Raw genomic sequence first — 26,431 nt, 5'->3', positions numbered from 1 at the left:
TATCATACCAGAGAAATATTGGTTTACAAAATTTGCCAATACCTGAGAATTTTCTGTTACTTTACTTGTGTCTTTGATTTGTATGTTATGTCCAAGTGTGAGTTTTCCAGCTGTATGTCTTATAACATCCCACACAAATTTTATGTTCCGCATTTTACAACATTTTGTCACTAAATGATTGTTTTGTGCATCAGGCAGTACCAGGAACTCCAGTGTATCTTTTGAACCTGTGATAGTAATCTAGGAAATGTCAAATAGTGAAGTTCTTCTGTAAAGAAGTTAAGAATTATAGAGCTATGGAAAATTACCGAATATCTGCAGTTACCCATTTGTTTTCCTTAGCCGCTACTGTTGAAGAAGTAATTACTTTTGGAAATGTCTCCTCAAAAATAATTTGATCAAGATAAATCTCCATTGTTTTCCATACACACTACATTCCCATTTGATCTGCCAGTGTCAAAGATAAAGTACATAATAGAATTTATGAGGAGATCCTTTTGTAGGCTGTCAGTTTTACCAAGCCGGTCTTTAACTTAATTGGCTGACAGTTATAACCAGAGATACTAAATTCTTCCTATAAACCCTTTATAGTTTTGTCTGCCTAAGAATAATGCTTAACTTTTAGATACTCCAGTTGCAGTGTTTATCTTTTTGCCATGTCAAAAGTGTTGAGAATGTTTAGGAAGTATTTACTGATTTTGGGGTGTTTTGGAAGTATTTACTGCTTTTACCATCAACACTTGTGCTAATATTGATGTGTACATACATTATGTCATTTTTTGAGGCTAGACTCTCTAATTAACATACTGAAGAAAGTGTCCGCATTATGAGTGCATGATCAGTACATGCACAGATTAACTTCCCATGGTTGTCTTGCTTGGTTAGTTAAATGGCTGCTAATTTGAAATATTTATCTGCACTCTATGTGATCATATCTTCTCCAGCTTTAAAATGGGTGCCACATGGAATATGAATATAAATACATGACCCCTCCTCCACCCCCCCCCCTCCCCCCATACAGCACCTCTACAGTAGCAACTTGCACATTTGTGTGCTGACAGCATTACATGCTGTATTTCAGTACCTAGACCAGTTGTCTGTAACACATACCACTAAGCAGTGCAAATGCTGTAATTAATCTTATCTGTCACAGACTGTGTGCTTTGGAAAAAGATTGGTAGCTCTAAAGTGAATGACTAATGAAAGGGAACATTATGTTGTTTGGGCATTGCATGGAAGAGCTATTCTTAACAGATGGATTCATTTTACTTGTTGAGAAATGTTTTGTTTAAGTTATTTAGAAACTAACATTTTTCTATTACTCATCTGGGTTCTAAGATGGGACTTCACAGGATGTCCACTAATGATGTTTATTCGTAATGTAAATATTCTTTTCAGATTCCAAACGAGCTAATGAATGAAAACAAGTAGCACATTCATTTAATTTATTGTGGCAGTTCTCCCATTGTATAGGTGCAGTTGACAGTAAAAAGGTTGACTTAAGTGCACCAAGATCAGCAGGTGCCTACATCAGAGGTTACAAAGGGACCAACTGCAATGTGCTGCTGGCTCATTGACACACTTAACAGGTTCTTATATACAAACATCAGTGCCAGTGGTAGAGTTAACAAGGGGGCAACTTTTAACCAAAGCAAACTGTCTGAGGCATTACAGAGCAGTAACATGAATTTGGCACCTCCTGAGAAAGTGGAGTGTTTTGGCGGACCTAGCCTGCTGTACATGTTTGTGACAGATGACACTTTTGCTCTCAAACCATATATGATAAAATCCTATACAGAGAGAGGATTGTGAAAAGAACAAAAGGTGTTGAATTACAGATATTTTAGTACAAATTTGGATGTGATAAATTTTTATGTATTTTATACCTATTATATAACAAATAATTTTTTTGTAAATCATCCAGTGTTTCTCTTAGTGTACTTTTTCACACATAATACATGTCACAAAAGTTGTTTTTGTGGGCGCTGGAAACAAATTAAATTTTACTGTTTTCCATAACAGTAAAGATTTACAGCAGTTACTATAAGCAAAATAAATACTGCCAGTGCTCTTTCCATGCTGTGAAGGAACATATTTGGAAGCTGTGATTGACCTTCAGCAGTCTAGCAGATGTGCTTTCACTCATACTTATAGAGAAGGGAAACAAAAATAACTGTTACATCATAGTAGGTAGTAGTTTCAATATTTATTCTGTCTGTAATACTACTGATCAAAGGCACATACTGATGTCCAGCAATGATTTGCTCCCTACAGTAACATTCCTAACAGTATTAGGAAATAGTGCAACAGTTAATACTAACATATTTCATGAAATATGATTTGAGAAATATACAAGCTCAAGAACTCTGCTCTGTTAGAAAATAACATCACGAATATTTGGCTTGTTTGGTTCTGAGTCTTCGAAGATTTCATAGTACTTGACCCCATCTCATTCTTGACCAACGTAAGTAATTTACCAGGAACATTGAATTACTCTTCAAAAATTGTTACGCTGTGGTATGTAAATACTCACTGACATTAATGTGCATATTAATCAGAATTTTAATTTTACAAGTTTTCTCAGTTCAGCTACATTTGCACTTAGAATCATTGCACATCTTGAGGATAGACAAATCAGTAATTTGATATATTTTCATTCAATTATGGCATATAGAATAATTCTAAGTTAACTCATCAGTGTGTAATGTGTGGTGCACACCTGCTATCTTTGTGTAAGCATCTGTTTAATGAGTTTGGCATTCTGACTACTGCTTCAGAGTATATTTAATCCCTCATGAAGTTTATTGTAAATAGTGAACTGTACTTCAAAAGGAACTAAGATGAACATAATTACAGTACAAGAAGAAAAATGTCATTCACTAAATTTTTCTTTGGCACAAAAAGGGGTGAACAACGCTGCAACAAAAAACTGTGATAACTTACCCAGTGATGTAAGAAGTCCAACAGACAGCAAAGTAAAATTTGAAACCAAACTAAAGTTTTCCTTAACTCCTATACTATAGAAGAATTTCTACTACAGTAATGTGTAAAAGATAGTGAGTGGGTATTACTAACTCTCATCTGTAACTACTTAAAAACAAACTTTATAAATGTTCAGCATGTAGTCATATTTAAAAACTGATTTGTAATGTGTATGCAAAAAGACTTGTTCTACATCATAATTTGTTGCACAAATATTCCGTGGAACATGCAAGTAACTAACCAACCAGTATATAGACAGGCAGTAGTGTCTTGGGTTCAAGTTACATGTACTTCTTTTGCAGTGTAAAACAAAAGAACTTCTTAGCAGCACTCAGACTCTTACGTTTATCATTGTTTTGCTATGTATTGTGTTAATAGTTATTTACTGTTGCACATGCTGATAATAACAGCATTATTAATTATTTGTTGTTGCCACTGGTTATGAAGATTACAAAAACAGAAGGCTGGATACTGCCTCTTGGTTGATGTTACTCATGTATAAAATGTTTATCTAATGTACAGTACTGAGGCTGAAATCTACAGTAATCACTTATGACTTCAAAGCAATTCATGTGCAACAGTGTTGAGAAGTGGGTTTGAAATGTATAACAACCCTACTCATTGACATTTCTCTAATACACTAGCAACTACGTAAATTACAGTAGCCTTTCTCCCTTTTAAAATATACACAGTAAGTGGGAGTTGAGCGAGTGCACACAAATCTTAGAGCCACAATTTATTTCACTTGTGTACTGATTTACATTTCAAAAACTACACTGCCAACAATACTGTTGCGTGTACGTACACAAATCATGCAGCTATCTTATTTCACTTGTGCAGTTCCCATACATATGGTACCTAAATGATACATCATTTCTCAATATTAATTTAACATTTATCACTTTAAGTTTTATAGTGCAACTGACACCAGTGATGGACAAATACAAGAAAGTATGTCTTGATGCAGCTGTACTCATTAATAATGATCAAGATACGACAAAACCCACACCATACCACACAGTTCTTCTGAGTGACAAGATTTAATGCAATTTGACAGCACAAAGGTACATTACTACTGCTGACAGTCATTTTGAAAAGCCAAGCATTATATGAATACACTCTGATCTCTCAGAAGGTAATAAGGAATTTGTGTATTTCCAAGGAAGAATAAGACCAAAAAGCATACGTAATTTGCATGTTTATTGACTCTACAGCATCATACACAAGTTTTAGTATTTGAGGTTAATCATCATTTCATGGCTTTTAATTGCTTTCATTCTTACAGCCAAATCTTTAACAAATGTATCTGCATCGACATTAGTATTGGACGGCAGTCTTTCAGTAATCAACTGAAGTGCACTTGAATAATTTCCTTTTTCACTTCACTTTCTTTTCCTTGGTGTACCATATCTTGATGTAGTATTCTCTGTTTGTACTCGATGTTGTTGTTTGTGACAGTTCTTCAACTACCAAGTCTGTTTGTTCTGAAAAGTCTGTATCACTCTGCTCTGCGATATGTATTCCACTACCTGTGGAAGGTCCCACAGCTTCATTCTCATTTGAGCTTTCATATACATGAAATATATAAAACAATGACTTAGATAAAAGTATCTAGCTTTGTGTTGGTGTAAACAAAAATTGCTTTTTATAAGCATGTGACAATAAATGTACACTTTTAACAGTAAGCAGTATTAGTATTAGAAACAACAGAGGGAAAAATGCATTTGGAAGGATAACATATGTTGCCTGGGAGGATATCCAATCTGGATTTTAAGAAGTATGGAGATGGAAGGTCCAAATTAATATTAGGTTATGAAGTAATCTGTACATTCCTGCTGCTGGTGAGTATTAAATTCAGCAATTAACAACAGTATCACTTAACAGGTAAAAAATGAGAACTATGCAGATTTACCTGTGAAACACACACACACACACACACACACACACACAGTAGAAATGAAAAATGAAGCCCTCACTTTTACGTAAGTGCAGATTCACATTTTAAGGTGAAATTTCTCGAAAAGTAATGTTCCCATCCTCACTATGGCATTCTTTTTTAATTAAAGCTACAAAATGTTTTAATTAGATATTATGTATGGCTAGGGTTGCCATATCTACGTGGGACCTTATATGGACACTAAGATGGAGGTGTAGGACAGAAGTAAAAATTTAAGTTAATATAATTACTTTTTATTTAGAACACAATTACATGGAACTTGTTGCAGCAGAAGTAGGTGGTACACCATATTTTTCTGAAGTTATCACGTTTTCAGTAAGTCTTTTTTACATTTCCATATTTATAAAACTCCACGCAAGTCAGCTAGTAGTTAAACTGGCACTGTAAGATTGATTCCACAGTCCCTGGCAGCAGTCAATTTCTTTCATCAAGTCACTGGGCTGACATCAGACAAAATACTCTTTCCACATTGGTGTTGTGTGCACGAATAGAAAACAAATACTCATATAATTTTGAGCAGCCAGCATTTACATTCAAGATTTTCAGTTTCCTTAAGAAAGTAAATCTCCCTTTCTTCCACAAAGTGTTTAGACTTCAATTCTCCCAACTCGTGCTTAGTTTCTAAAAAGCTCTTCATATACATATATTCCTGAAAACAACTGTCGCCTGAAATCTTCACACCATTTTTAGTCAGATACATAACAGCATTTTGAATGATTACCCAAACTGGAGTTTCAGATAGCTTCATCCAACCAAATACTTGATATATTTATTAAATCCAAAGCTTAAGAATTCTCTCAACTGCGGCATTAATGACAGCCATCTTGCTTTTGAGTGAGATAGAAGAGAGTGATGGTTGACATCAATGTAAAAGCAGAACTCTTTCAGCTTCTCTGTCCTTACCACGTATATTGAAAAATTCATGACGATTATTACAATGTGGAGATGATGATGATGAACGGTTTGTGGGGCACTGTGCAGTCATCAGCACCTATACAAAGTCCCAAATTTTCCACAATCCAATATAACCACTGTCACAGATGATGATGATGACGACAACACAAACACTCAGTCCCCAGGCAGAGAAAATCCCCAACCCGGCCGGGAATTGAACCTGGGACCCCGTGCTCCTGAGGTAGAAACGCTAGACACTAGACCACGAGCTTTAAATCCAATGTGCAGAGGTAAGACTCCAGCAGTACTTGACATAGTATTGTGGAGAATATCGGCAGGGCATCCAATTCCTTCTACATTTTTCCTAGTTATTTTTTAATTTGGTGAAACAAATTCCACTGGCGGTGTATGAAGCACTCCGTAGTTGGCATTGGTATTGTCTCCACAAAAGCAATTCATTTATCTAATGGAATTTGCAGCTGTCTTAAAGTGTCTAGACCAAACTTTGCAACTGTCTTCAATGTTTTATTATTCAGCTGACCAAACTACAATACCTTCAGTTGGACTTTGTCAGTTTCAGTAAAGTATCGAACAACTAAAGGAAACATCTTTTCAGTCTTGTGATTTGATGTGTCAGTGCCTAATCTGAAAAATGAAACTCCTTGTAACTGTGTTATGCATTTGGATACACAGTGTGGTGTGAGAATATTTTTGACTATTGCTGTAGCTTTGGTCCTTGTTGTAGACCGTTCTGTGGCGGCTTTGTTGTCAGCAGCATTCAGTTTTACAGTACAGTCAAGAGTAGTATAGAACTGATGATGCTTGACAACAGCTGTTGTTAGCTCTGCAACAGCAACAAGTAATTCTTTTTCAATCATGAATGTAGAAGTAGGCTTTGATGCCAATTCCACTGTGAATCTCCTTGTAGGATTCATAGAGATGTGATGCCTCACATCCACCTTACCTCAGTTGAGTGACTGAGATGAAACAGCTACAAATCTTATACAATGCTTCCTGATCCATACATCCTTTCTTGACAAAAGACGACTCTTTTGTGTAGTCATCTGAAAAGTGACACTTTCTCTTTCCATCCTTAGCATTTTAGTACGCTCTGATAAGATACGTTTATTAGACGGTAAGCAGTTGACAATAACACTTCAGTCAGCTAAGTACACCTCACTACACACCTCACGCCCTATATACCCAACAGTAAACACTTCAAACATTACTAACTTACACTTTTTGTTCATATTATGTTTAGGAAGAATTATCTTATCACACCACTCTTCAAATGGCAACTGCCCACTTCTTCTGTGTGGCACTGCTTATCTAGTTCCAGCCCTGTACTACTGGAGAAGTCTGGTATTTTCTTGAATGATGGCGCTAGATCTTAAGGTACTTGCATCTGCGATACAGGATACGCAACATACAATGCCATGTATGAGATAATCTTGCCAACATAAACTTGTTGACACAAAACTAAGGCTGCATTTACATGTTGCACTAACAGATGCCATTACTTTAGTATTTGAGCCAAGCTCGTACGTTCAGTAGTTTGCAGAAGCAAGACAAAATTAGGTCTTGCTGAGATGTTGGGACAAGAAGGTCCATAACAGTGACAATCTCGATATATCGGGACTGATGGGAACCCTATCTATGATTTTACTGTGTAAATTTAACCATAGTGCTGCTTGTAGAATGCATAGCAAAGTACCAGTACACACTAAACAAGACGTTTATTTAGAAAGGCCACAAATAATCAGCAATTAGAAGATGACAACAAAAACCATCAAAAAATATTTTCATGCAACTAACAGTGATTTTCAGAATACCAAACACTAGGACAAAATGGGTTTTAAGTAAATGTGTACAAACCCGAAAACCGTAACTGTAATCCATTGATGGCCAGGATGACAATAACGATATTGTAACACTATTACATGGTATACAGGGTGTTACAAAAAGGTACGGCCAAACTTTCAGTAAACATTCCTCACACACAACAAAAGAAAATATGTTATGTGGACATGTGTCCAGAAATGCTTACTTTCCATGTTAGAGCACATTTTATTACTTCTCTTCAAATCACATTAATCATGGAATGGAAACACATGGCAACAGAACGTACCAGCACGACTTCAAACACTTTGTTACAGGAAATGTTCAAAATGTCCTCCATTAGCGAGGATACATGCATACACCCTCCATCGCATGGAATCCCTGATGCAGCCCTGGAGAATGGCGTATTGTATCACAGCTCTCCACAATACGAGCACGAAGAGTCTCTACATTTGGTACCGGGGTTGCATAGACAAGAGATTTCTAATGCCCCCATGAATGAAAGTCAAGAGGGTTCAGGCCAGGAGAGCGTGGAGGCCATGGAATTGGTCTGCCTCTACCAATCCATTGGTCACCGAATCTGTTGTTGAAAAGCATATGAACACTTCGACTGAAATGTGCAGGAGCTCCATCGTGCATGAACCAAATGTTGTGTCATACTTGTAAAGACACATTTTCTAGCAGCACAGGTAAAGTGTCCCATATGAAATCATGATAATGTGCTCCATTGAGCGTAGGGTGAAGAACATGGGGCCCAATCAAGACATCACCAACAATGCCGGCTCAAACGTTCACAGAAAATCTGTGTTGATGACGTGATTGCACAATTGCGTGCGGATTCTCGTCAGCCCACACATATTGATTGTGAAAACTTACAATTTGATCACGTTGGGATGAAGCCTCATCCGTAAAGAGAACATTTGCACTGAAATGAGGATTGAGACATTGTTGGATGAACCATTCGCAGAAGTGTACCCGTGGAGGCCAATCAGCTGCTGATAGTGCCTGCACACGCTGTACATGGTATGGAAACATCTGGTTCTCCTGTAGCACTCTCCATACAGTGACGTGGTCAACGTTACCTTGTACAGCAGCAACTTCTCTGACACTGACATTAGGGTTATCGTCAACTGCACGAAGAATTGCCTCGTCCATTGCAGGTGTCCTCGTCGTTCTAGGTCTTCCCCAGTCTCGAGTCACAGGCTGGAATGCTCCGTGCTCCCTAAGACGCAGATCAATTGCTTCGAACGTCTTCCTGTCGGGACACCTTTGTTCTGGAAATCTGTCTCGATACAAACGTACCGTGCCACGGCTATTGCCCCGTGCTAATCCATACATCAAATGGGCACCTGCCAACACCGCATTTGTAAACATTGCGCTGACTGCAAAACCACGTTCGTCATGAACACTAACCTGTTGATGCTACGTACTGATGTGCTTGATGCTAGTACTGTAGAGCAGTGAGTCGCATGTCAACACAAGTACCAAAGTCAACATTACCTTCGTTCAATTGGGCCAACTTGCGGTGAATCGAGGAAGTACAGTACATACTGACGAAACTAAAATGAGCTCTAACATGGAAATTAAGCGTTTCCGGACACATGTCCACATAACATCTTTTCTTTATTTGTGTGTGAGGAATTTTTCCTGAAAGTTTGGCCGTACCTTTTTGTAACACCCTGTATAATGCTTGCCTAGAAATTCTAGCTTCTAGAAGTACAACAAAGCTGGCATATATACCTGGAAAAAAAAAAAAAAAAAAAGTTATGAAACGTGCTATACTTCATTTTCAGGTTACAATGTACTATCAAATACCAGTACGCACTTGAGTTATTAATAATCCAGTAGATGAATGCTGAATGCTTATCAGCTGTTCCTACTCCACTCCTCATACTCTCTTCCCTCTTTATTTTCTACATTGTACAGGCTGTTCCAAAAGTACCATTACACCCCCTTAACAGTGCTTACAAAAATGCAAAAAGTTCTTTTAACAGCATGGATCTGATGTGAGGAGGGTGTACATCAGATTGCTACTGTTTACTCCAAGTGATGTGTGTGTGATCCATCATAAATGGCACAAAATTATTCGCCCCCAGATGTGAAGTGATATTCACTGCAGTATTGGTCACTCAGCTCATTCCCAAACGAGGGTCTGAACGGTTTTAGGTTCAACCCTCCACTACACATGCAATCATTTTAACAGAATTACATGCATGTGGATTGAGTCAGCATTACATTTATTACTGGTTTGACAAATAATTTTAATAGTTTTGTTAGGAAATATAATTTGTTTCAATGTGGATAATATAAATGAAGCACTGAATTCGTAAACACTATGTATTTGAGCATCAATACTGTAAAAAAAAATAAAAATAGATTGAGTTGTAGTTTAGCCCTAAACCTAAAATAACATTTGGTATCATCACTGAAATTACCGTACATTCGGTTTTTTCACTGTTTTTGTGAGTGAATATTAAGCAACAGCTATTTTCAGAAAAAAGTTCATAATTTTTTTTTTTCAGAAAATTGTTACTTTATGCCATACTGTGTATTTCAGGCAAATCATTCACCATATTTGTCACCACACTGACTGCACAGGTATGCTGCGACATGTTCCAGGCACACACATTTTCTGTACAGCTTGCAACAAAATCTTGTTGGCCTGTTTTTCTTCCTATCACAGGAGTTGCATCGTCCTCAAATAGTTGCTTGTAAAGCTCTTTGAGTGAATTCTGGTTTTGGTAAACCCAAAATTTCCATGATACAGTTTTGATGCTTGTCGGAGTATTTAGTTGAGTTACCTCCATTGACAAATAATCATGCAACAATTCTGTGGCAAGAACTTTCGGAGAATGTATTCTGGGAATGATTGAGTTTGAAATGCTCTTGTAAACTACATATCCATTGATTTCAGCAATATTCAAATGAGAGGAAAAAAATTATAGAAGTCCATCTTTTAGTAATTCTTGTCACAGAATACATACATTTTGTCTCATCAACCATTTCTGGCTTGGACTTTTCCGAATCTGTGTCAATACTGTTGCCATCATGTGACATAGATAGTGCCAGGACAGCTTTTTCTTTCTGAGGGTTATGTGAAACAAGTGTCATATTCTTCCTGAATGTAAAAATGCTAGATTCCAGAGGATGATCTTTTGCTACCGTCATAAATGGGGACTTTCTAATTCTTTCGAATTGTTTCCACCATTGTCAGCTTGTGATTTTCCAAATCAATCACAAGTGGGATTGATATGAACCAATTATCACATATTACTTATCTGCCAGATATGCACTTCACCAGTCTTTGACAATTCCATTATGTGTGTTATCACAGAAATATAGGATAGCCATTTGTTTTCTACAGTATATTTCTAAATGGCTTGCATAAAACATCTTCGCATCAGTCAGCGAAAACATTTTTATACTTTATTATGCTGGTGTTGATAGAATGTATTGTATAAATCTGCATCTCCCTAAAAGTGCATCCAGAATTTCATCCACTGTAATTTGTGCTGATAAACTTTAACATTTCTTGCCGTTTTCATCCAACTGATTGATCAAGAATCACACAGCGGCTAATTTGTCTGTTTCCTTGCGGTGAGCTCTGTTTCTGACTTCATCAAATCTTTGGCTCATCAGCAAGAAATGGAAATGATTTATGCCCATTGAAAGTCTGAAGTACTCCATTCCAGTACCATATGCAGCCAAAAGACCTAGTAAAGAAATGAAAGAAGTCCTAAAGATGTCTTGATTTCTGTAATGTTAGTGTCTGCAGTATCCCTTTCTTTGGAATATTTACAATGAATGGTAGATATGTAAATATTAGTACAGTGAACAATTTCTTCTAAGCTATCATCTTAGAAGAAAAGCTGTAAACAATCAACTGGACACTGTGTTTTTTTTTGCTGCACCTATGACTTCCTGTAAATGCCTGACAATATCATGATGAGCTTTTCTTACTCACGTGTTTTGAGTCAGAGGTCGATGACTGCACTGCATACCACCTTTCCCAACATGAGAGTCAAATTTATCGATAATGTCATTTATGTCCAGAAACTGCTCACTTTCAGAATTGTGATCAGTTTTGAAGATTGACTCTGCATCACTACAATCTTCATTAGCAAACTCTTCATCCAGCCATTTCAACAACTGTTTATCATCCACCACTCTTCTGAAAATACTAAAAAGTGAAACTTCTTCCAGCAATCAATGACAGTCATTGAAGAAGTTCATAACTATATTACAAGGACAACTAAATTTTCTACATAAAGGAAAAAAAATATACAACTTTCACAAATGTTGTTGTTATTTATATTTTGTAATATTACTACGGAAAAAAAACTTTTTTACCTGCAATACACTATGTACAGAAGAGCTGCATTCACAAGACTGCATGCGTGTTGACTGACGATCTGCACCTCAGTTTGCTGCTTCAGACAATAACGGCTGCAATTGTTGCCAGAGATTCGTTAAGGAAGGAGAAGAAGGTAGAAAAAGGGACTAACGGAAATGTTGAATTCTTAATTCATTGTTGAACTGAAGTTAAAACAGCGGACTCACAGTTCGTGGTGCGTGTAATGGAGGTTTAAACCTGTTAGCATATGTTGTCGTAAGCTCGTTAATGGGATGTTAATTTCCTGTGATTGCTTGCAAAGCAACTTTTTCCCAGAGTGCAGATGTTCATGAAATCCATTAACGATTCATTGTTCCAGGATGTAATTGGATTTATCAGCCATTCTTCTCACAAGTCAATATCACCTGAAACAAGAAAAACCAATTAGTAGATTGGGTTGGTTGGTTTGTGGGATTGAAGGGACCAGACTGCTACTGTCATCAGTACCTTTTTCCAAACCTTCAAACACCTACACAGAATAAAAATGAACAATGGAGAAGACAACAGATGGCATAGGACAAGAAAGACTCTGACAGAGACCAGACAAAAGGAATTAAAATCACGCAGAGTGTGACAGTGGTTGGCCGACCATAGAGACAAAAAAGGAAAACCCAACCACCTAGAAACACACTAAAAAAATAACCCAGTCTAAAATCGTAGGCAAAAGGCCAGACTAAAAGAAAAAGACAAACATTCAGATTAAGTGATAAAAGCCCCCTGCCCCAATAAAACTCAAAACTAAGCCTGCCATGGCAGTGTCATCTGTTTAAAGGGCAGGGAGTGTGTCAGGTGGCACAAACGTCTGTCTGAGCACAGCTAAAAGGGGACAGGACAACAAAATGTGGACCACCGTCAAAGCGGATCCACAGCGACACAGAGGTGGGTCTTCATGGCACATTAAGTGACTGTGTGTCATCCGGGTGTGCCCTATGCGCAGCCGGCAGAGGACAACAGACTTCTTGCGAGAGACCCCTAAAAGGAGGAGCGCCACGCACCACTAGCCTCCTTGATGGCCCAAAGTTTGTTTGGTAAAGACAGGGTGCGGCATTCTTCACCCCAGGTGCGAAATACATTTTGGCACAAAACTGCCCTGAGATCACTCTCCGAAAGCCCAATCGATAAGGCTGGTGCACCAACAGCCTGTTTGGCCAGAATATCAAAACGCTCATTGCCCGGGATGCCGACATGACCAGTAGTCCACACAAAGACCACAGAGAGGCCGCAATGGGCAAGAGTATGGACAACTCCTGGATAGCCATCACCAGACGAGAACGAGGGAAACACTGGTTGATAGCTCGTAAACCGAAGGACTCACCTGAGCAGGAGCAGATATACTCTAGGGCACGAGAGATGGCGACCAGCTCAGCAGTGAAAATGCTGCAGCCAGTCGGGAATGAGTGTTGTTCGTAATGGTCCCCTAGATTGAGAGCACAACTGACATGACCAGAAACCATCAAACCGTCAGTGTAGACAACGCCAGAGCCCTGATACATGGCAATGATGGAAAGAAAGTGGTGGCGGAAGGCGTCAGGAGGGACTGAGTCCTTCGGGCCCTGTGCCAATTCGAGCCGAAGGCATGGGCGGGGCACACACCACGGGGGTGTGCACAGAGGGGCCCGGAAAAGAGGTGGAAGAGGGAAAACCCCCTAGCCCGGAGAGAAGCACTCTGACGCGAACTGCAGTCGTACAACCCGACCGGGGCCGACGTTCTGGGAGATGGACGACAGACTGGGGCAACAGGAGATGATAATTGGGATGCCCAGGCAAGCTACAAACATGTGTAGCATAAGTGGCCAATAAACGTAGGCGTCGTAACCACAGTGGAGGGACACCTGCCTCCACAAGTATGCTGTTCACAGGGCTGGTCCGGAAAGCTCCAGTGGCAAGTCTGATACCACTGTGAAGGATGGGGTCCAGCACCCGCAACACAGAAGGGGATGCTGAACCATAAGCCAGGCTCCCATAATCCAGATGGGACTGAATTAATGCCTGGTAGAGCCGTAAGAGGGTAGACCGGTCAGCTCCCAAGCTGGTGTGGCTCAAGCAACACAGAGCATTAAGATGCCGCCAACACATCTGTTTAAGCTGCCGAATACGAGGGAGCCAAGTCAACTGGGCACCAAAAACCACACCCAAAAACCGGTGTATTTCCACCACAGCAAGAGCTTCACCGTCAAGACATTGCCGTGGCTCAGGGTGAACAGTGTGTCGCCGGCAGAAATGCATAACGCAGGTCTTGGCTGCCAAAAACTGGAAGCCATGCGCTACAGCCCAAGAATGTGCCTTGCAGGTAGCACCCTGCAACTGACGTTCAGCAGCTGCAGTGCCAATGGAGCTATAGTAGAGGCAGAAGTCGTCAGCATACAAGGAAGCTGACACAGACGTTCCCACCGCCGCAGCGAGCCCATTAATTGCAATTAAAAACAAGCAGACACTTAAGACAGATCCCTGGAGTACCCCGTTCTCCTGAACTTTGGGGGGGGGGGGAATAGGGGGGGGGCGCAACTCGCAAATGGAAGGTACAATGCGACATCGGCAGCGGACCCCGAAGACCCCAACCATGAAGTGCAGAGAGGATGTGTGGTCACCATGTCGTATTGTATGCCTTCCGCATGTCAAAAAAGACAGCGACGAGGTGCTGACGGCGGGCAAAGGCATTACGGATGGCAGACTCCAGGCTCACCAAATTATCAGCAGCAGAGCGGCCCTTACGGAACCCACCCTGAGACGGAGCCAGAAGGCCTCGAGACTCCAGTAACCAGCTCAACCGCTGGCTCACTAATCGTTCGAAGAACTTGCAAAGAATGTTGGTGAGGCTAATGGGGTGGTAGCTGTCCACCTCAAGTGGGTTCTTGCCAGGTTTCAAAACAGGGATTACAGTGCTTTCCCGCCATTGCGACGGGAACTCACCCCCAACCCAGATACGGTTGTAAAGGTCTAGGAGGCGTCGCTGGCAGTTCTTTAATTACCTCAGCAATCTCAGGCGACCACCAGGCACAGTCCTCTGCTGAGGGGACCCAGGAGAACAGGGAATGGCTGATTCTGCGGCAGTAACGATGCCGGTGGTGACTGAGTGAACCACCGCATCAATGGCGTCATTAGAAAGAGGCTGAATAGTGGCAATGGAGGAGAGCTAGTCCCAGTCAGCCTTATTCATAGCTCATCTGCAGCGGCGCTCAGAAGTGTGACGCTGTGGCACTGAAAGAAAGATCAGAAAGTGGTCACTACCACACAAGTCGTCATGCACACACCTTGGGACAGACGGTAAAAGGCTAGAGCTGTAGATTGAGAGGTCGATGGCTGAGTAAGTGCCATGTACCACACTGAAATGTGTGAAGGCACCATCATTTAAAAGGGAAAAGTCGAGCTGTGCCAATACATACTCAACGGGAGGTGCCTCGGCCTGTTAACACTGATCCACCCCACAGAGGGTTATGGGCATTGAAGTTGCTCAGTAACAGAAAAGGGGGGCGGCAATTCGGCTATCAGCGCAGACAGGAAATGCTGTGGGACATCACCATCTGGTGGAAGATACAGACCGCAGACAGCAACAGCCTGAGGCGTCCACACCCGGACAGTGACAGCCTCTAAAGTTGTTTGTAGAGGGACAGACTCGCTGTGAAGGGACTGAAGGACGTAGATGCAGACGCCAACAGATACCCTTTCATAAGCTGCCCGGTGGGGCAGTTTGTACTGACACAGACACAATTGCAAATAGCCATGGAGAGCAGGGGTTTGTGCTGCCGGAAACTAAGTTTTTTGAAGAGCAATGCAGACGAAAGGGTGAAGGCTGAGAAGTTGGCGGAGCTCAGCAAGATGGCGGAAGAAACCGCTGCAGTTCCACTGGAGGATGACATTACCCATGACTGAGAAAGGCGTGAAGGGACTGGGGAGGCAGATTAAGCTGCTGGGTCACCCACTGCCTACAACTGAGTACCCGTGTGAGTGACATTCATTGCATCTGAGGGTCCGGCAAGATCTAGGTCCTCAGCGGATGCCAGAATCTCTACCTCATCCTCAGACGCTGAGCTTGTAGGAAGCAGTGGGATGGGTGACACAGCAACGTCTGGATTCTTGGGAGCCTTTATCTTTTTCTTCTTTTTGCGCTGTGCCTTTGGTGGTTCTGGCTGGGAGGGCTTCACTGGGTCAGTCTTGGGGATGGAAGAGGACCGTGAAGCCCTACGACCAATGACCTGTGGTTGCTGCAGCCACTGGTGGGTGTCTGCTTTTCCACTGGTCAGAACCTGGGAAGGTAGGACCCCAAGGGACCCCTTCCTGGCGAGAGGAGCCAAAGAAGACTTACGCTTCTCAGGCTGGGATGTGGAAACTTATGTCCCCGATGGCTGTGGGTGTGTTGCTCCTGAAGTAGATGGAGCAGGAGCGACAGGGAGTGAAGTGTCCCCCACCATCAAGGAGGCAGGTGGATTCTGGATCAGAGAGCTAACTGTACGCGACAAAGCGGGAGATGGTAGAACTGTTGTGTCATCGGGGGCATAGGTTGATGTCAATGGCACAGGATGGAGTCTCTCATAATTCCACTTTGTCTCAGTGTAGGTCAGGCAGCCCAGGGTCTTATATTCCATTATCTTCCGTTCTTTCTGGAAAATCCTGGGAGGCGGGGCACACGGAGTATTGGAATGCGAAGGACGTCCAAAATCTTAACACGTGACACCAGAAGTACAGCGGGATGACGTAAGCCCAAACTTCCAGCATTTAAAACACCGCATCGGAGGAGGGATTATGGCTTCAAATTACAGCGATAAACCATCACCTTGAGCTTTTCGTGTAAGGCGTCACCCTTTACGGCCAAGATGAAGGCACCAGTGGCTACATGATTATCCCTCGGACCCCGATGGATGTGCTGGATGAAGTGAACACCTCGTCGTTCTAGGTTGGCGTGCAGCTCATTGTCTGACTGCAGAAGAAGATCTCTGTGGAAAATAATACCCTGGACCATGTTTAAACTCTTATAGGGTGTGATGGTAACTGAAACATCCCCCAACTTGTCGCAAGAGAGCAACCTCCGTGACTGGGCAGAGGATGCTGTTTTGATTAGAACAGACCCAGAGCGCATTTTGGACAAGCCCTCCATTTCCCCGAACTTGTCCTCTAAATGCTCCACAAAAAAACTGAGGCTTCGTCGACACAAATGATTCACCATCAACTCACGTAAAGACGAGGTACCAGGGTGAAAAAACTTCACTGCCTTCTTTAGCCATACGTTCCTCCCATGGAGTGGCCAGGGAGGGAAATAATCTTGGATCGTATTTCTTGCCATCTAGGTTAGATCTCGATCGCTTAGAGACTGCTGGTGGAGGCCCACCAGCGAGAGATGATGTACCACGCTTCATTGCGGGTCATCTGCCCTGATGCCACCCATTCCGACCAGGGCCGCGCCACCCCGCTTCAGAGAAGACCACCTTGAGTCCTGATGCCCCAGAGAGATAGGCATCTACTCCTCGGCATATGTGGGGAGGTAGCAGGTCAGGCATCAGCAGTGTGATCCCATGTAGTCAGGGGGCTACCACCAAGAGGGTACATGACGGCCCCACCACAACAGACTGGCTATTGTGCTGGATGTCGGGTGTCGAATATCCATTTATATAGGGAGCGAAGATGGAAGTGCACAATGGAGAGAATGTATGCTACCTGGAACACACTGCAGCCGATGTGGCCGGAAGCTCGGTGTAACTCCATGACAATATTGAATGTGCCGTATCTTAGGGCAAGATGGATTTATGATGCACCACGTAAGGCGTCCTTCTCCAAATGGTACGCACTAACAGAAAATTTCGAAATGTAGTGGTCAAACCCCTTAGGGGACCATCACATTAAGGCCAAAACGTTGGAGACTCCTTTTACTCGCCCTTACGACAGGCATGAATACCGCGGGCCTATTCTAACCCCCAAACCAGCAGGGGGGTTAGTAGATTGGGGTAACGGGTACTTTCTTTACAGCCTGTATGTGCCCTTCATGTCATATAACCTCAGTTTTCAATCCTTTGGGCTACTCAACCGAGGCCTAACACGCTTCACTTTAGAAAAAACACAAGAGAGCGCTTCCGTACAACAATGTTTGTTATAATAACTCGTACTTTTTATGTTATACAGACACTGTTCGCCTTTCATTGCTTCAATCAAAACATATCTGTTCTTTCCTCGACGTGGCAGCCATCTTGCGATGGAATGAAGTCTGAACTATAGCGGGAACAATCTGTATTTGACATTGAGAGCATTCTTGCTTCTTATTGGTTCTACTTTACGAGCCACGTTGCCGAAATATCGCAGAACTTATTTTGTATTTCACATTACAGAATGGCTTCTCAACGTGAACCGACGGCTTAACCTTAGGTCCTGAACAATATTTGAATTTACAGACGAAAATACTACATCAACAAAGAAGAATGAAATTTGTGCTATCTTAATCGTAGTTTACACGACGACACTAACTGCGTTACCAGCCACTGCGCAACTCTTTGACGAAACTAATCTTTTTCGGCGTGTTCCAATTTTGGCGACTTGCGTGATTATTCATCTTAGGTATGTCAGCAGAGTGTAAAGAAGAAACTGAAATATGAAGTGGGAAACGAAGGAAATTGTTCGCTTTTTTTGGGTATCAATGCTATGCATAAGTGTTTGTGGGAAAAGATGGTGGATATAAAACAAACAGAGACTTGTTGCTGCGCTTGAGACTGTCATGCGCGATCTGAACATGGATAGGTATTTTTTTTTTTTTTTTTGTGGTTTTAGGGCGCACAACTACAATGGTCATTAGCGCCCTGACTAATTTAGGAATGTACCGCGAGGCACAAGGTTAAAACAGCAACTAAAAGGGACAACACTATAAAAGACGTATTAACAGACATAGGATTAAAAAACTACAGCATAATCAAACGTCCTTAGACAGGTGTGTCAAGTTGATAAAACGAAGAACGCGAGCAGCAGCTCCTGGGTCATCCGCTAAAATGGCATCCAGAGTACATGGCAGGCCAAGATCAAGACGCAGCGTAGTAAAATCCGGACAGGACGTTAAAATGTGGCGGACCGTCAGCAATTGCCCACATGGACAGAACGGCGCCGGCGCTGCCGTCAGCAGATGGCGATGGCTGAACTGGCAGTGTCCAATTCGTAGCCAGGTCAAAACGACCTCCTCCCGCCGAGAAGAGGTTTCAAGGCCCGAAGCTTGTTGTCCCTAAGTGCAGCCCAATCGGCATGCCACAGCGATAAAATGCGCCGACAAATGATCGTACTACAATCTGATGAAGGGACACAACAAGAAGTCGTCCGAGGCTGGAGGACCGCAGCCTTGGCCGCGGCATCTGCAGCTTCGTTCCCAGGGATACCGACATGGCCAGGAACCCACATACAGCTAACTGGAGACCCGTCGTCCACCAGCTGCTGAAGAGAGCGTTGGATCCGGTGCACGAAAGGGTGAACCGGATACGGATCACTGAGGCTCTGGATGGCGCTCAGAGAATCGGAGCAGATGACATAAGCAGAATGTCGGTGGCGGCAGACGTAAAGAACAGCCTGATAGAGGGCAAAGAGCTCAGCTGTGAAGACCGAACAATGGCCATGTAGCCGGTATTTGAAACTTTGTGCACCGACAATAAAAGAACACCCGACCCCGTCATTGGTCTTAGAACCATCCGTATAAATGAAGGTCATATTAATGAACTTCGACCGAAGTTCGACAAAACGGGAGTGGTATACTGAACCGGGGGTAACCTCCTTTGGGAGCGAGCGGAGGTCAAGGTAAACGCGAACCTGAGGCTGGAGCCAAGGTGGCGTGTGGCTCTCGCCCATTCTAAAGGTCGCAGGGAGCGAAAAATCAAGGTGTTGAAGGAGACGACGAAAGCGAACTCCAGGGGGTAGCAGAGCAGAGACATACAACCCATATTGACGGTCAAGAGAGTCGTCAAAAAAGGAACGATACGATGGGTGGTCGGGCATTGACAGAAGCCGACAGGCGTAACGACAAAGCAGCATATCGCACCGGTAGGTGAGTGGCAATTCACCGGCTTCAGCATGAAAACTCTCGACGGGACTAGTATAAAACGCTCCGATCGCAAGCCGTAAACCCCGATGTTGTATGGAGTTGAGGCTGCGTAAGATTGACGGCCGTGCAGAGGAGTAGACAAAGCACCCATAATCCAGCTTGGAGCGGACGATCGACCGATATAGGCGAAGTAGGACGGTTCGATCCGCTCCCCACGACGTGCCACTGAGAACACGGAGGACATTTCGAGAACGGGTACAACGGGCAGCCAAATATGACACATGTGGAGACCAACTAAGTTTCCTGTCAAGTGTAAGACCTAAAAATTTTGTTGTCTCCACGAATGGGAGAGCAACGGGGCCCAGTCGTAAGGACGGTGGGAGAAACTCTTTGTAGCGCCAGAAGTTAATACAGACCGTTTTCTCGGCAGAAAAACGGAAGCCATTGGCGACACTCCAGGAGTAAAGACGGTCAAGAGAACGCTGAAGAGAGCGCTCCAGGAAACATGTACGCTGCGCGCTGCAATAGATGGTAAAATTGTCCACGAAAAGGGAGCCTGATACATCATCTGGGAGGCAATCCATTATTGGATTGATCGCTATGGCGAAGAGAGCGACGCTCAAAACGGAGCCCTGTGGCACCCCATTTACCTGGCGAAAGGTGTCTGACAGGACAGAACCCACACGTACCCTGAACTGTCGATCCATTAAAAAGGAACGAATAAAAAGAGGGAGGCGACCGCGAAAGCCCCATGTATGCATGGTGCGGAGAATGCACGCCCTCCAACAGGTGTCGTAAGCCTTCTCCAAATCAAAGAACACAGCCGCGGTCGGGCGCTTCCGCAAGAAGTTGTTCATAATGAAGGTCGACAGGGTAACCAGATGGTCAACAGCAGAGCGGCGCCTACGAAATCCACATTGTACATTGGTAAGTAGGCGTCGAGATTCGAGCAGCCAAACCAACCGAGAGTTAACCATTCGCTCCATCACCTTACAGACACAGCTGGTAAGCGAGATGGGTCGATAACTGGAAGGCAAGTGCTTGTCCTTCCCCGGCTTAGGAATCGGTACAACAATAGACTCGCGCCAGCATGCGGGAACATGTCCCTCAATCCAGATGCGATTGTAAGTACGAAGAAGGAAACCTTTACCGGCAGGAGAAAGGTTCTTCAGCATCTGAATATGAATAGAATCAGGTCCCGGAGCGGAGGACCGTGACCGGGCAAGTGCATTTTCGAGTTCCTGCATGGTGAATGGGGCATTGTAGTTTTCACAATTCGATGAGTGGAAATTAGGTGGCCGAGCCTCCTCTGCCTGCTTTCAGGGGAGGAAGGCAGGGGGGTAATGAGTGGAGCTCGAAACCTCTGCGAAAAAGCGGCCGAAGGCATTGGAGACATCCTCAGGGGCCACAAGGACGTCATTCGCGACCGTCAAGCCAGAAACTGGTGAGTGGACCTTAGTGCCAGATAGCCGGCGCAGGCTACCCCATACAACAGAAGGAGTAATACTGTTGAAGGAGCTTGTGAAAGCAGCCCAGCTGGATTTCTTGCTTTCTTTAAAAATACGACACTGCGCACGTAATCGTTTGTAAGTGATACAATTCGCCACTGTAGGGTGGCGTTTAAAAATGCGTAAAGCACGTCGAGGAGCACGTAAGGCGTCTCTACATGCTGCGGTCCACCAGGGGACCGGTACGCGGCGTGTAGAAGAAGTAGTGTGAGGGATGAAATATTCAGCAGCAGTGAGAATGACTTCCGTGAGGCGTGCGGCCTGACTATCGCAGCTTGTGAAGGTTTGATCCTGAAAGGTCGCCCTGGAAGTGAAGAGCCCCCAGTCTGCTTTGGAGATGTTCCAAATAGTTGAGCACGGAGAGGGGGTATGAGGCAGGAGATGGATAACACACGGGAAGTGGTCGCTCGAATATGTATCAGAAAGCGCATACCACTCAAACCGGCGTGCAAGTTGGGTAGTACAGACAGAGAGGTCCAAATGGGAATAGGTGTGAGAGGCGTCTGAAAGGAAAGTAGGGGCGCCAGTATTAATGCAGACTAGATTGAGCTGGTTGAAAACGTCTGCTAACAGGGAGCCCCTCGGACAGGATGCTGGAGAGCCCCAAAGAGTATGGTGAGCATTGAAGTCTCCAGTTAACAAAAATGGTGTAGGTAGCTGAGCAGTAATTTGCAGCATGTCTGCCCTGGTAACGGCAGACGACGATGGAGTGTAAACGGTACAGATAGAAAATGTAAAATTGGGGAGAGTAATGCGGACGGCAACTGCCTGCAGGCCGGTGTGCAATGTGATGGGATCATAGTAGATATCATCCCGGACCAGCAACATAACCCCTCCATGAGCCGGAATACCTGCTACAGGGGGTAAGTCAAAACGCTCAGAGGTGTAGTGTGCGAAGGCAATTTGATCGCATGGGCGTAGCTTCGTTTCCTGGAGGGCTACGACGAGAGGACGGTGCGAGCGGAGCAGCAATTTCAAGTCCTCTCGGTTGGAACGAATGCTGCGAATATTCCAGTGAATAAGTGCCATCGTGAGAAGAAGAAGTTGCAAGAAGGGGTCATCGAGAAGGTCGCTGAGGGCCCGGCTTCGAGCGAGCTCTGCCGCCGCTAGCAGGAGGCGGACAGTCATCGTCCATTTGTTGTAGTGGTTCATCGGCCATCTTGTGAAGATGGCCAGAAGGGGGAGCTTCCTCCGCTGGTGAACGGCCAGATGTTCGGCTACCAGCGGTGCGGCCAGGCGAAACGGATGACGGCCTGGGGCGGCAAACCGCTGGGGGGCGCAGGAGGAGAAATGCGCCGTGGCGGGGAAGGAGAACTGTGCTTCCTATGAGCCTTCTTGGAAGGCCGTTTTGTGGAAGGATTGGTCGATGGCTGAGGGTTCGAGGTACGTAGAAGGTCTGCACGAGACGGTTCTTTCTTGAAGGCCCGTGCTTCTGACTTCTGGATCTTCGTCCTGGCAGAAGCTGATAAAAGTGCTTGTGTCGGAGGGGCGACGGGAGGAAGAGGAGACGTCGACCGGGCGATCTTAGCACTGGCCGAACGGACGACCGTAGTGCTGAAGGTCAGATCGCATGTCTGCGTCGCCACCTCCCTGGTAGTCCGAGGAGAGGCGAGGACAGTACTGTACTTCCCCGCTGGAGCAACGTGGGCTTCCTGCTAGCGAATAGCTTGCGAGCAGCCGAGGTGGAGACTTTCTCTTTGACCCGAATTTCTTGGATACAGCGTTCTTCCTTGTAGACGGGACAGTCGCGGGAGGACGCTGCATGGTCACCGCGACAGTTCACACAATGAGGAGACGGAGGTGGACAGTCACCCTCATGGGCAGCCCTGCCACAAGTCACACATGTAGCCGCATTGGAACAAGAATGACGAGTGTGATTGAAACGCTGACACTGGTAGCAGCGCGTAGGTGTCGGGACATAGGGGCGAACAGAGATAACCTCGTAGCCCGCCTTGATGCGTGACGGCAGCTGAACACTGTCAAAGGTCAAGAAAAGTGTTGGGTCGGTACAAGGTCATTGTTGACCTTTTTCATGACCCTATGGAAAGCCGTCACGCCTTGCTCAGCGAGGAAAGACTGAATCTCCTCGTCAGTCAATCCGTCGAGTGATCTAGTATAGACCACTCTACGAGACGAATTCAAAGTGCGGTGAGCCTCCACCCGGACAGGGAACGTGTACAGGAGTGTGGCCCGAAGCAGTTTTTGTGCCTTAAAGGTGCTCTCAGTTTCTAGTAACAAGGTACCATTACGCAACCTGGTACAAGACTTGACAGATCCGGCTATGGCATCTACGCCCTTCTGGATAACGAAAGGGTTAACAGAGGAAAAATCCTTTCCGTCCTCAGATCGAGAAACTACGAGGAACTGTGGGGCAGGCGGTAGTACTTTTGTCACTGGTGGCTGGTCAAGTTTCCGTTTGTGGGCAGAAGTCGAGAGAGAAGAAGAAGAGAAATCCATTGCGGAGGAATCCCCCATGATTGCCAGCGTCTCCGATGGCGCGCTCCTTCCTTGTGGGGACCCTCTCAGAGGGAACTCCCGCCTCAGGTGATTGTTCACACCTCAGGTCACACCTCCAGAGAAACGGACGGAGGGACGAATCGGCATGGTCGGAAGGTGTCAGCTCAGGCAATCACCCCTCCCTGGGCCTGGCCTTTACCAGGGGGTACGTGCGTGCCTTACTTGTCTACCCAGGGCGGGGAATTACGCGTTACCCCGTCACCGGCTACGCGTGCGAACGAGTGGGTCGGCCTTCAGGCACGCACAGGGAGGAAGGAAGAAGAGGAAAAAGAAAGGAGAGAGGGAAAGAAAGGACATACTGTCTCAAACGCCGAAGCGGAGACCAGAGAAGGAGAAGAAGGCAAGGAGAAGAGTAAGTAAGACAGCGAGATGGAGAAGAACAAAGAAAGGAACCAACCAAGGGAAGGAAGAAACCAGAAGAAGTGAAAAACCAAAATGAACGCAAATATAGGTCGTGAAACCGTCCGTCTCCGGACGCAGGCGCTAACTACCCCTTGGGGGGGGGGGGGGGGGGGGGGACTCCTTTTAGTCGCCTCTTACGACAGGCAAGAATACCTCGGGCCTATTCTAACCCCCGGACCCGCAGGGGAGGGGGGGGGGGGGGGTGGATAGGTAGACAATACCTAAGCTGCACAGCAAAATTCATTCAATCACGATTACGTATACTAATTAACTAAGAAAAATACAGGCAAGCCCACGTCTACAACAGTAAGAACTCGTGGTTCGAGTTGGCCGATTTCTTTAAGATAAATTGCTGACGGGAAGAAAGGCTACAGGAATCTAGGAAGCTGAATTCTGTGGTCAATATTGATTTGTTTAAAACATCACAGCCGAGCTTCCCAAAAAAAATGGAAGTAGTGAAATTGACTAAAATAGCTTCTAAGGTCTTTCAGTACTATTTCTTTCAGCAAGGTCGCTGAACAACTGAATTGTCGCCTTTTCTTTATCCAGTCACAAATCCAAACATGTTTTTAACTTTTTTACCTCTTGTCTTGTGTAGCGGTTTCATGCAAACGAGCATTAACTCCGCCACAACTCGTACGGCTGCCGAAAGTTTCATTTACATTTAACAATCACAAAACGACGAACAGATGTGCAGAACTATAGACCTATATCTCTAACATCGATCACTTGTAGAATTTTGGAACCCGTATTATGTTCGAGTATAATGACTTTTCTGGAGACTAGGAATCTAGTCTGTAGGAATCAGCATGGGTTTCGAAAAAGACGATCATGTGAAACCCAGCTCGCGCTATTCATCCACGAGACTTAGAGAGCCATAGACACGGGTTCACAGGTAGAAGCCGTGTTTCTTGACTTCCGCATGGCGTTCGATACAGTTCCCCACAGTCGTTTAATGAACAAAGTAAGAGCATACGGACTATCAGATCAATTGTGTGATTGGATTGAGGAGTTCCTAGGTAACAGAACGCAGCATGTCATTCTCAATGGAGAGAGGTCTTCCGAAGTAAGAGTGATTTCATGTGTGCCGCAGGGAGTGTCTTAGGACCGCTGCTATTCACAATATACATAAATGACGTTGTGGATGACATCGTAAGTTCACTGAGGCTTTTTCGGATGATGCTGGGGTATATCGAGAGGATGTAACAATGGAAAATTGTACTGAAATGCAGGAGGATCTGCAGCGAATTGACGCATGGTGCAGGGAATGGCAATTGAATCTCAATGTAGACAAGTGTAATGTGCTGCGAATACATAGAAAGAAAGATCCCTTATCATTTAGCTACAATATAGCAGATCAGCAACTGGAAGCAGTTAATTCCATAAATTATCTGGGAATAGGCATTAGGAGTCATTTAAAATGGAATGAACATATAAAGCTGATCGTCGGTAAAGCAGATGCCAGACTGAGATTCATTGGAAGAATTCTAAGGAAATGCAATCCGAAAGCAAAGGAAGTAGGATACAGTACGCTTGTTCGCCAACTGCTTGAATACTGCTCAGCAGTGTGGGATCCGTACCAGATAGGGTTGATTGAAGAGAGAGAGAAGATCCAACGGAGAGCAGCGCGCTTCGTTACAGGATCATTTAGTAATCGCGAAAGCGTTACGGAGATGATAAACTCCAGTGGAAGACCTTGCAAGAGAGACGCTCAGCAGCTCGGTACGGGCTTTTGTTAAAGTTTCGAGAACATACCTTCACCGAAGAGTCAAGCAGTATATTGCTCCCTCCTACGTGTATCTCGCGAAGAGACCATGAAGATAAAATCAGAGAGATTAGAGCCCACATAGAGACATGCCGACAATCCTCCTTTCCACGATCAATATGAGACTGGAATAGAAGGGAGAACCGATAGAGGTACTCAAGGTACCCTCTGCCAC

At 44.2% G+C, this 26,431-nt stretch overlaps 1 protein-coding gene across 6 annotated transcripts in view; it reads right to left on the bottom strand.

Annotated features, from left to right (window-relative positions):
- Window positions 1-4,165: 4,165 nt before the first annotated feature.
- LOC126298778 (uncharacterized) overlaps window positions 4,166-26,431 on the bottom strand; it is a 43,570-nt gene continuing 21,304 nt past the window's right edge. The window contains exons 2-6 of one of the 6 annotated variants that reach the window (XR_007552680.1): window positions 12,233-12,430; window positions 12,023-12,118; window positions 11,637-11,852; window positions 7,709-9,412; window positions 4,166-4,511 (exon numbers count right to left, since the gene is read on the bottom strand). Coding sequence is in view for 2 of the 6 variants with exons in the window: in XM_049990233.1 (XP_049846190.1) it covers window positions 4,360-4,546; window positions 11,637-11,852; window positions 12,023-12,118; window positions 12,233-12,273 (540 nt within the window). In the remaining 4 variants the exon portion in view is untranslated. Of the gene's footprint in view, window positions 4,547-7,708; window positions 9,413-11,636; window positions 11,853-12,022; window positions 12,431-26,431 lie in introns of all 6 variants that reach the window. The other 5 variants (XR_007552677.1, XM_049990234.1, XM_049990233.1 and 2 more) reach the window with 5 other exon arrangements.

The sequence above is a fragment of the Schistocerca gregaria genome, chromosome X (assembly GCF_023897955.1).
Source record: "Schistocerca gregaria isolate iqSchGreg1 chromosome X, iqSchGreg1.2, whole genome shotgun sequence".
NCBI lineage: Eukaryota > Metazoa > Arthropoda > Insecta > Orthoptera > Acrididae > Schistocerca > Schistocerca gregaria.
Note: the sequence above shows the minus strand (reverse complement) of the source record. Positions and strands in the feature narration are given on the sequence as shown.